This window comes from Lepisosteus platostomus, chromosome 6 (assembly GCF_059453375.1).
Source record: "Lepisosteus platostomus isolate fLepPlt1 chromosome 6, fLepPlt1.hap1, whole genome shotgun sequence".
Classification (NCBI taxonomy): domain Eukaryota; kingdom Metazoa; phylum Chordata; class Actinopteri; order Semionotiformes; family Lepisosteidae; genus Lepisosteus; species Lepisosteus platostomus.
In genome coordinates, this window is record NC_142616.1 from 57,763,932 (window position 1) to 57,776,001 (window position 12,070).

Here is a 12,070-nt window from a genome sequence, read left to right on the forward strand (position 1 = left end):
CAATTATTCATTTAGAGATGTTCTACGCTATCGTCATGGCTTCAGCTATTTCCTAATTCTAGAAAATCACGTCATGGTTTCAACAACTGGGTGGACATTACTAAATAAGAACTAAGCCAAGTCAGTATGTGGTTTACACCAGTCAGGTTTATCACTTCACAGATGATCAAAACAAGACAGCAGTCACTAGTGATCACAGAACTGGGGAAAATAACACTATGCTTCTTAACTGTACTGAAACAGCTTTTTTTCATACATCTATAAGGCCAAAAATAAGTTTACCTTGGGTCAAAACAGACAGAACCACGGTGTTCAGCTACCAGTAGATCTGTCTCCCCCCAGGTTCCCCTCCAATACAATTCAAGAGATAAGGGATGCAATTTCTCACTTCTAGTCCTGATCTTCTCTGCAGTGGGGGTGCTGCACATGACCCAGGATAAACTGGGTCCCCGCCTTGGTCGTAAACGCTTTAGGATGAAAAGCTCTATACAAATACAAGGAATTATCTGCTTCCCTGTGGTATTTCTTACTTATACACACTTCAGAATAACTCACATCCACAAAGCCATGTTAAAGAGTTTATTTTCATGTACATTGGATAGAAATGAGCAAACATTTTTTATGGCTTTTTGTCTTTTTTAAAAATGCGGTCAGCTGAGGAATACGTGCCTGAAGTACTGTACTTCCTAGGACATTTTGGGACAGAGATCCTTTTTATTCAGGTGCTGGCAGGACATTTACTCATGTCCTTGTCTTATTATACAAGATTCCTAGCATTAAGAGGGAGAGGGGAAAAGCCAAGAGCTTCTGTCAGGATTGTGTCAATGAAGGTGTTTCAGCAATGCAGCAGGTGGAAACCACAAGGTATGTAACATTTGAGCAAGGTAGCTAACCTGCCTAACTGCAGTCATGGAGATCAATCCTCTTATTCTCCAGTCCCACAAACCCAAGAAATCCTGTTTGCCAGTTTATTCTTTGTGAGACCAGAAACCTCCAGTAACAGTTAATGTTGAGAGAAACCACCAAAAAAACATAAATGTCAAAATTTTCAGGGAAGTGTTATTTATATCCACCAATTAAAGGGCACTCTGAGCTAGTCATTTTTAAGGAACTGTATTTTCCTCTTTCTAATAAGTAAAACAACCTTATCATCATAACTACTTATTTTTAAAAACTGATTCCATATTTAGCTTCCAGCAATGGCAGAACTAAAAAAAGTCAGTGACTCAACCAAAGCCTCCCAAAACATGTTTTTCTTTTATGTAAGCACTGCCAGCTTATGGACTATACATGTTCATGCAGACAGCTAACCTTTCTTTCAGCACAGAACAATAAAACATTCTGTCCTCAGTTACTTATTATCCGACTGTGGGCTCTGAAATGCGACCTCTGGCACCCTGACCAGGACTTCCCCTTCCATGACCACTTTGCCTTTTACCGAGCAGGAAACGGAAATCCAGGCAAAGGACTTCTTGAGCCTTTTCACCTCGGCCTCTGCTAAAACCTCTTCTCCGACGTACAAAGGCGCGGGAAAGCGAATTTCCTGAGAAAGGAATATACACCCGCTGCCAGGCATCTTAGTCCCCAAAACTGCTGATATAAGCCCATTAATCAGAACTCCATGGACAACCGGCCTTTGAAAAGGAGTGTTTTTAGCGAAGTCAACATCCAGGTGGAGGGGGTTGATGTCTCCTGTTAACTCGGCAAACAGAGCCACATCCCTAGCAGTGAATGCCTTTGTAAGTGTGGCTCGTGATCCAACATGGATCAATCTGGGATGGACAGAAGTCTGCAGAGGATCCTTCGTTCCCATGGTCACAGTGGGGCCAACAGCAAGGGCGACATGCTTAAAGTGTCTGGACAAGATGCTTCCCCTCCAAACAAAGGTCATTTTGACGTAATCCCGTTTATCTCAAGCGGCAAGAGCACTTCAGTCCAGTTCGAAATCTCTGCTGTTTCCAGACAAAGCTAACAGGAGTGGCGACACCTGCAAAATTGAGATTCAAGGTTAACTTTTTCTAGAGAATCCAGAAATGGATTCATAACATTCAAATTTCTTGCAAATATTGTCTGTACAGAGATATGAATACGCACAATAACTGGTAGCTAACTTTAAGAGGATGAAATAAGTAGCATGTGCTGATTTGATTTTGTCTGTGACAAAAGCAACTCTAAAGTAAAATATTCAAGTGTTCAGTTGTGAGAAAAAGTTTGTGGTTATATGGTTATATGAATTATATGGATTTCTGCATGAATGGCTCCTAAAATGTGATGTGATCTTGATCCATGTCATAATTATAAATAAAGACAGTCTTATTTAACAAACAACACACGCATTATAACATTGCTATATCTTTATTGAATAAATGCTTTAAACAATCAAGGTCATTGATGCAAAAAGTATGTGAACCCTCATATTTAGTAACTAGTGAAACCTTCTTTATTGGCAATAACCTCAACCAAACCCTTTCTGTAGCTGCTGATCAGACCTGCACAGCGGTTAGGAGGTATTTGGCCCATTCCTCTATACAAAACTGTTTCAGTTCATGTATATTTTTGGGATGTCTTGATTGAATGGCCTGCTTCAGATCATGCCACAGCATTTCAATGGGATTGAGGTCAGGACTCTGACTTGGCCATTCTAAAATATGGAATTACTTCTGTTTGAGCCACTCTGTTATTGATTTACTCCTGTATTTTGGGTCATTGTCATGTTGCATGTTCTTAGATCAGAGAACCCCTGACATTCTGCTATAGAATTTCCTTAAACAACTTGGAATTCATTGGTCCCTCAATGATTGCAAGCCGTCCAGGCCCTGAGGCAGCAAAGCAGCCCCACACCATAATTCTCCCTCCTCCGCGCTTCACAATGTTTTGTTTTCTCCATACATAACGCTGTGTATATTTACCAAAACGTTCAACTTTTGTCTCATCTGTCCACAGAACACTGTTCCAGTAGTGCTGTGTAACATACAGGTGGTCTTTAGCAAACTGAGAAGGGCAGCAAAATATTTTTTGGAGAGCAGTTTCCTCCGTGGTACCCTCCAATGAACACCACTCTTGTTCAGTGTTTTTCTTATGGTAGACTCATGAACACGGACGTTAACAAGTGCAAGAGATGCCTGCAGATCCTTAGCTGTCACCCTAGGGTTCTTTGTCATCTGTCAGGGGATTGTACGGCATGCCCTTGCACTGATCTTTGTAGGACGCCCACTCCTAGGGAGAGTAGCAACTGTACTGAATTTCTTCCATTTGTAAAATATCTGCCTGACTGTGGACTGATGGAGGCCCGAGTCTTTAGAAATCCTTCTGTAACCCTTTCCAGTCTTATGAGCTTCAGCAGCTCTTCTTCAGAGGTCCTCTGAAATCTCTTCTGATCGGGCCATATTGCACTTCAACAGAATTCTACTGGGAAGAGCAGATAACCAAAATTGTGTGATTTTTTTTATATGGCAGGGCTGGTTGTTTGTTAAACAAGACTGTCTTTATTTATTACTATGACTTAGATGAAGATCAGATCACATTTTAGAAGCCCTTCATGCAGTAATCCAGTTAATTCCAAAAGGTTCACAAACCGTTTCTCACAACTGTATATCTTATTACATACACAGCCCTTTGTGTATTTTTCTGTTGAGTCATTCATCACAAGGCAATACTACAAACCTATTGCTGCCATCTGTTGTTCATTTTTTGCTCTGCAGTCTATGAAGAACAAGACAGAATTTCGGTGGTGTAAATAAGGCCTAAATGAAATGTTTTTAATGTATATAATTCCCATGTGTGCTGACACATTAAGTCTACAAATGAAGACACCTTACTGAATTTATATATACTGTATTGTTTTGTACACTGATCTACTTTAGGTTACTACTGCTTAAGACAATCTTCTGTCTCATGTATTTAATGTATGTAATGTAGTATGTATTTAATGTACAATCAGACTGTAAGACACACAAAAGGCAAATAAGCTGTATGAACTGTACTGAGGCTATTATTATGTAGATAAATCTGTCACCAGAGTGTGCTCACAGTTTGTAAGAAAATAAAGTTAAAATAATTTAAATATGATTACTGGAAAGCAGACAAAATACTCATTCCCTTTGTTTTTTTCCCCCCAAAATAGTCCACAAAATATAAAATTCACAAAATATAAAGAACTTTGCAAAACACTGAGCATTTAGATGGTGTAACTCTAAAAGATGGGCAATATTGTACATTCAAAAACAAATTGGCTATTTCAACTAATTAACTCACCTGAATAACCCTAAAGGCACATGGTTCGTTTTGATAGGATCCTAGTAATGTCAGAGCACTCCACAGTTTCACAAGGCCACTGGAAGAAACATATTTGCATAGTGACTCAGAGGAAGGGCTGTGGACAAACACCATTGTCGATCCTGTACATTTTAAAATACATTTTAACAAAATAAATCATAAATATAAATAATTTGTATAACCAAACAATAATACATAAAAACCTTTAAAACACTTCTAATTGTTTCAAACTATTGGACATTTCACTCGTTTACTATTTTTACTATGCTTGCTTCCACATCTTTCATTTTTACAGTCAATCAATATTACTTTACCTGCTCAACACTCGTATTATCGCTTTCAGCGTGTTCTCCTCAAATTTTAGAACATCAAAAGGAAAGGCGGCTCCAATCTACAAAACATCTGTGTTATTTGTGTCTATTTCTGTAGTTGCCCATTAAAACAAAACTGCAACACACGTTAAACATATCAAGCAAAGCTAACACCTTTCTCTTTATTTCACAATACACTCCCTGAATGAAACGCTGATAAACATAACTGTGCAACAGATATTTGCATTCCCCCCTTTCCTCTCTGAAGCACCTACTTTCTGGTATTTATGGTCATGTTCCCATGCAAAATGCTGCTTGAAAATCAAGTACAAAACACACAAGGACTGATAGTAGCAAAGACACTATATTCATCTATTATTTCTTATAGAACAGAGGATATGCGTTTCTTCTAAAATATGGCCTAAAAGCTATATGAACTGTACTGTATTATTCTGTAGATCCATTTGTCAACAGAGTTAACAAATTTTTACAAATTATTAACAAAATAAATTTGTCAATTTGGGTAAATGTCCATTTAAATATTTCCAAACTGGGTCTGTATATCAAGATGGAGTCTAGCTCTGTATTTCTGGTACATCAAACTTATATTTTCATTTACATACCTCTCCATACAGGTCTCTGAGGGCTGAAATGATCAGCTGCTTGAACTGGGCCTCACTGAGTCTTTTGTCACTGTCTTGGAATACTCTGTAAAAACAAGGCCAGAGTTTTCCACCAACAGAGAAGGAAAAAAATTCTGCCCTGTCTGCATCTGAAGAAAACTCGCTTAGATATTTGGCAATGCATTTCTCACACGGGCAAAATCACAGCCGAATTCTCATGAGAGCTTGATTTAAAAAAAAGAGGGATGATTTAAAAAAAATGTATTTATAGCAATTTGTTTTCTAACCACTTGATCCAATTCAGGGTCACGGGGCAGCTGGAGCCTATCCCAGTAAGCAACGAGAGTGAGGCAGGATACACCCTGGGCCAGACGCCAGTCCATTGCAGGGCAGAGACAAACGCCTACACTCAGACCAAGGCCAACATTCCCAGAAGTCAAATAACCTACCCGTTAATCCTCCTATGGACTTTGGGAAGAAACCAAAGCACCCAGCCAAAACCCACACAAACACAGGGAGAACATACAAACTCTATGCAGATAGCACCCCAGGTCTGGAATTAAACTCATGGCCCCAGTGATGCAAGACACCAATACTAATCACTGATCCACCAAATCTCCCTAGATATTTATATACGCTTTATAATAAATATGAACACATTCATATTGATGTGTAGGATGTTAGAAAAATAATCTTCAGTTTTAAAATCAAACAACAACACCGTACATCAGTTGAGCAATACTGGTCAGAGTTGAACAATGATTTCCAGAACACGTCTGTGAACATTTTAGTGTAAAACCTAGCTATGGTGTAAATTACGATACAATTAAAAAAAATATTAAAGACATTGAAACAGCCTGGAAACAACACTCGTTGCTATTATCAGATTAACTGCAGTACATTTAATGAGGTGGCAGGTGAGCGTTCATGCGTGATCAACCAACTTGTAGGAGACACCAAGAAATGCTCGTGAAAAAAAAACATGCCGGCACACTCACAGGGAGATCCTCAGATAATGGTACACTGATGCATTCTTCAAAACAAGCCTTTCATAACTTGCAGGTTCCTCCTCCTGTTTCCCAGAGCGTCTCATGCTATTTCCTTAACAAAGAGAAAAATCCCTTAATCACACAGCAGAAAATAATGTTCTGCACAGATTGCACGGCCCTGCAATTCCACTGTGTTTGTTAACTTTAGAGGAGCAACATAACGTATTGCTTTGGGTTTAAGTGAGAAACTTTGTAACCATGCCATAACAAAAAATAAAATTACAATACAGCAACAATGTGTGGTATGATCAACTCACACAGTTGTTTCCTAACAATGTTAATTTAAATAGTCAACCCCGTTATATTCTGTAGCGAGAAAGTAGTTTCTAAAAGCTGCTTTATTTTTGCACCCTTAATTCACGATTTCGCGAATGTTATAGGAAAAAAGACTAAAAGAAATGCTGTCAGTATTTCGCAAATATATCATTCTATTAATAATAATAATAATAATAATAATAATAATAATATCTGCGAGATTTTCTGTGAGAAGACATTATTACTTAAGACAGCATTTGCTTTTGATTCAGTGTTGCAAGGCAGAAGCTAAGAAAAAGACTCCTAATGATACAGAGCAAAGTAAACAGATTTGTAGTACTCAACATGTCAGAGACTGGTGTTGGTTTGATTAAAAATTCTTCACATTACCTGACACCTCAACTCAGATTAAACTCCGCACTGTAACCACGTTCCAAGTTGTACTTCCTGTTCTACAGCCTTTGCAGTCCGACCTAGCTCTGTGCTCGTATACAGTTCTGTACCTAATGTCCTCAAAAGGTCCATATGACGTCCTAATATAAATCAAATCTCAGTCCACGTCTCCAGTAGTAATTTTATTTATTTATCTTTACTTTCTACATCCCGGAATTTAATACACGGAAAAGCATTACGATTCGTTATTTCGGCTAAATTGTTTGGTCACTTGTGAAGGATTGGTCATTTAGACATAATAATTCTGCTCCCAAATTTCGTACACGGCTTTACTCCACCTTAATATTTATTCTTAAAACTAAAGTTTCTACAACATTAAAAAAAATTACTGTCTTTCAGAAAACATTTTAGTTGCACTACTAAAAGTGGAGGCAATTCATTGTATCCACCAGTTAACTGATATTAAAATGAAAGTGGGTGGCGCAGTGGTTAGCTTAACTGTCTTGCAGTGCTCTGGCCCTGGGTTCAATTCCTGGGGAGCTACTGTATCTATGTGGAGTTTGTGTGATTTCCCATGTGGGTTTCATCTAAGTTCTCCAGTTTCTTCCCCCAGTCTACAGACATACTGGTGGTAGGTGAATTGGCTTCTGGGATAATTAGCCCTGGTGTGTCTGCATTTATACTGCCTTGTGATGGACTGGTGTCTCATCCCTGCCTTGTGCCCATTGACCCTAAATTGGAAGAAGTGGTTAGAAAATGGATGCACAACGAAATTAAGCATGTCACATCTTGAACAACAGTTTCTATTCTCGTCATGAGGAGCTTATTACTAATCATAATACTATTTACATACACATTTCTACAGTAATTACAATAAAATATTAAAAATGAGAATTGTTTCTATATTTTAGCACAATGAAATCTCCATAAAATATACCAATAAACACAATATGGTAATTGTGTGCAGTACAATAAATACCTACTATGGATAATTTTCAATACTTGCTTGAGACTTATACTGTATACAATTATAATACCTAAAGAAAAAAAATCTTGAGGACTAAGTTAATTTTCAAGGTACACTATATAGTATCTCAAACTCCATTCCTGCAAGGCCCAGTGCCTTCTGATTTTTGTTCTGATCATGTTCTCTGTTACATTTAATTATTTAATTAATTATTAATTGTAACATTTCTAACATGTTTCTAGGTGATTTCTACGCAACAGAACCTTTAATGAAGTGAACGTCTGGCTCTTGCCTAGTCAACTAAAAGACCTTTTGAAAAATCCTATATATTGTCAAAGCTATAGGAAGTGGCTATTGAGGAGTCATAAGAATTAGAGACAAGGATCGACACCTGAGGTGTTCTCTGACTTGTAATGGGTCTGGTTTACCTTGGTTCATTAAATTCTTGGCAAATAATTAAGAGTCATCAACAGTCTGGGAACAAAGACAGAGAGAGGGGAAAAAGAGAACAGGGAGGAGATGAGGCAGACTGCAAAACACAAGGAGAGAGAAAAAGGAGTGCCAGGCTACAGGTTCTGGTTTGGATCAACCAATGAAGACAAGATTCTAGATAAATATTTGAACCTTGTTAAGAGAGTTTGCCATTCTGTTATTCTCAGGGAACTTTTATTTCTTGTATATAAAATCCCTAGATTAAAAACAATCTCACCTGGTCAAAGGATGCATTTAGGGAGATGTAGCATCACTTTGTAGCATCTGGATTTATAGAGGGAGAGATTTAACTGTAGGTCTTTAAATCTTTAATTAAGAAGGCAGGCTTAGTTCTTCACAGTTGACCTGTGAGGGCATTATTTAGGATTGGTGCATACTTTGGGAAAGTAATCTGGGTTTTTTTTTCCAAGACATGAAATGTCTTGTTTATAAATAGAGTAATTTGAATGTTTTATGTTGTGCATTTAGTTTATGTTGTTATTTTTAATAAATATTAGTTTATTCCAATTTGTGCCTGAGTTGACTGAGCTGTGTCAGAGAACAAAGATCTCAAATGCCTCTTACTATACCAACCTGTTGTGTATATTCTTGGTATAATCTTTACAATTAGTCTATTATTCTTGATTATCCCACCCAGTATTGTTTGTTATTCTCTATTTTCTTAACCCAATATTTGTAAAATATCTAATTAAGAAAAGACTTAGGGGAATTGGCTGACTACTCAGGTTGGAACAAAAACCAAAAGACATCCTGTCCAAAACATCAAGTCAACAATCCAAACATCCGCAGGTATCTGCAGGATTGTTCCAGTTGGCTTCAGTGCAGCACAGAGTGTAGGCCAATAGTTGTAAACCAACCCTGGTTAATGGAGAGCTGGAATCTAGCAGGTCTTTTGGGTCACCCTCACATTTCTGAAGACTGAACACATGTGCATTCTGATCTATTTAGGGGGTTAACTGGTTCAGTGAAATCAGGATAAGAAAGCTGTGGTCCAAATGACCGCTCAAAAACCAAATTGAATAGCTCACCCTCTCCAGTGTTTGAGATACTCCAGGTGTTTAGGAATTGGGGGGGCAATGAGTGACCCATCAGACCTGCTGGACTGTGATTCTCAAGGACCTGGGTTGGCAAATGTCAAAGATCTTAGAAAGGGGGCAGAGGGCTGGGGGGAAACACTGTTCTGCCAAGATGTTCTCTGCAGGAAGAGCCCAGATGCACTGAACAAATGCAATACATCCTCTTCAGACAGGAAGGCTTATTAAGCTTTTCTGGGCTCCAGTGACTGGTGTTTTAGAAAAGATGACAGAATAGACAGTGGTACAGTAAACAAAAGAAACAGATGAAGGTGCAAAACTGTTTGATTTGCATTATGATATCCTTACTTGGTTTTGACTTGGTCCTACCAATTGTGCATTTTTTCACAACCATACAGCTTTGTGCAGAGAATTCAGAGCACAATAAAACACTTTGTAGCTCATATAGGGTTTTATGTCATGGCTGCAGGAGGATTAAAAGCAGTGCTCTGGACTACAAAAACCGATACTGTTAGTCCCTGCTTAGTGAATATACTGAGTGAACTAATTAAAAATATATTCTGTATTTGAATGTTGAGGGTCAGGTTTTTGCTTAATTGTGCTTCACAGTCTGTATTGCATTCAGAGGAATAGTGATTTCATTTACCTGTGGTCCTGGATGCAGCATTATTTAAACAGAGGTAAAATAGAATGCTCTAAAAGTTTAGCTATATACAGTATAGTTAAGCTTATACATATGTGTAAAATATGTATTACACTTAACCATCTTCATTTCATAGTATTCATATTTGAACTCCTAAATCTGTAGTTCTTTTGAATGTATTTTTATTTAACACATGAAAATTAACATGGATATCTGTCTGTGCTCTGAAATTAAAGCCAGACCTGGTTAGGTCCTCAGGCAGTCTGTCAGACTGAGACTCTCCAACTGTTAGGGATGACCTCTGTACCTGGCCTGAGATGAGCAGAGACATAGACGTTTCACAGGAAATGAGCAGGCATGCATTTTCTATTAGTACACGCTGAGAAATATGTTGCAAATTTTGGATTTTTAGCAGTGGAAGAGACGAATTCACTTAATTACACTAAAGCAATTTTCTTGCAGTTACAGTATGTCAACCACCTCCCAGACCTCCACTGTCCTTAAATCAAGAACACTTCTGTTACACTATAGTACTGAATACATTTAAAAATGTACATCATCAAATAGTTTCCCCCAGTTTGCTGCCTTATCTTAAATGAAAGAAAACACAGAGATTCAACACTTCAGCTCAAGGGCTACAAACAACACTTTATAAATGCATAACAATCTATTAAAACTCTAGTATGCAGTAATAAATAATTTATATATGAGAACGGTCAGACATTTGTTACCAACTAAACATTAGTAGTTGTTAGTTCATACCAGGCTATTAAACAAGCTGTTAATGCTATAAAATATTACAAGAAACAAAGACTTTAAAATAGTTCAAGTAGGTAGCTGCGTCAGCATGCGCAGATTGCAAAGGAACAAGTAAAGGTTTATTCCATGCTGAAAACAGAAGAAAAGAAACACAATGCTTCGACTGTGGAGCCTTCGGGCGTGAGAAAGGCAGGAAAGTCAGCAGCTAATAAAGCATGGGAGAACAAAAGCCGGGAATGGAGAGGAGGAGGGAGGAGAGCAGCAGAGTGGGCACTCAGGTGGTGCGAAGTCGAGAGAGGTGAAGAGGTGTGAAGTCAAAACCCTCAAATGAACAGAGAGGATTTGAAGGAAACGAGTCTGTTGTTGAGAGAAGGGGGAAGGTGTGATAGTTTCAGGATAATTTTGGTTTCGGATGTCTTTCTGCAATAGTTGAGAAACCCTTCTTTGAGAACGCAGACAGAGAGATCAGTGTGATCATGACCACTGGAGGTGAAATGAGAAACTATGGGCTTGGAGAGATCTTTGATTCTCCAGCCCTGACATGTTCTCTGAAGAGGTCTCCCAGTCTCCTTCCCGTTTCCCCAATGTATTTGGACATTTTCTGCAAGAGGTGCAGTAAATAAGGTTGCTGGAGGTACAAGATATCATCTGAGTGATCCGGAATTATCCAGAGGGGCCTTGAATGAGGGTGGTATTGGATACATATTTGTAGGTAATGCAGCGAGTTCTGTTGCAGGGGAAAGTGCCTGGTGTACAGTGCCAGATTTCCCATGAGGCACTGTAGGCACAGTGCCCAGGGCCTACGAAATTCTTAGGGCCAACGAAGGAGGGAAACACTAGTGACTAATGAAAAGCGAGCTGAAACAACATGCTTGCGATGGACTCTAGGTGCTCCAAATCAATAATCATACGCTATCTAGCGGCTGTTCTAGAAACTAGAAGTATAGAAGTGATGGTCGCTCGACTCGCTCCATCAATCACGTGGTTTAGCATTAGAATTTTGTAGCGCCCGCACCGGTCGCTTTAGCGGCTGTCTCTGTCTGTCAAAGTCCGACAGACGGAAGTAAATAAACGTGTTGTTCCCCCGCATCAGGGGTGTGCGAGCTTCACTCTGTGCTCCGAGCACTTGTCCGAAAACAAGCGATTTTGACTACAATATGGTTGACTCCCATTCCATATTGTACAGAAGATGCACAACCCATTCTGAGCAGGGTAAAAAAAAAAAAACTGAACAACAGACTGAAGGAAACTTATTGACAACCTCCTTTT

The 12,070-nt window shown here is 38.7% G+C and overlaps 2 protein-coding genes across 3 annotated transcripts; both read right to left on the reverse strand.

Annotated features, from left to right (window-relative positions):
• Window positions 1-565: 565 nt before the first annotated feature.
• Window positions 566-1,891, reverse strand: LOC148661985 (hydroxyacyl-thioester dehydratase type 2, mitochondrial-like). The gene has a single exon (XM_088636574.1). It carries the CDS (start codon window positions 1,889-1,891, stop codon window positions 1,352-1,354), a length of 540 nt encoding a protein of 179 aa, XP_088492700.1. The 3' UTR covers window positions 566-1,351.
• Window positions 1,856-7,031, reverse strand: rpp14 (ribonuclease P/MRP 14 subunit). 2 transcript variants are annotated; one of them, XM_088636575.1, is made up of 6 exons: window positions 6,904-7,031; window positions 6,208-6,310; window positions 5,210-5,294; window positions 4,590-4,666; window positions 4,255-4,333; window positions 1,856-1,987 (listed from the first exon to the last, which is right to left on the reverse strand). In XM_088636575.1, the coding sequence occupies exons 2-6, from the start codon at window positions 6,300-6,302 to the stop codon at window positions 1,931-1,933; spliced, it is 393 nt and encodes a 130-aa protein (XP_088492701.1). In that variant the 5' UTR covers window positions 6,303-6,310; window positions 6,904-7,031; the 3' UTR covers window positions 1,856-1,930. The 2 variants fall into 2 exon arrangements, with proteins under 2 accessions (XP_088492701.1, XP_088492703.1); XM_088636577.1 differs by having other exon boundaries at window positions 6,859-6,945.
• Between the last annotated feature and the right edge of the window lie 5,039 nt (window positions 7,032-12,070).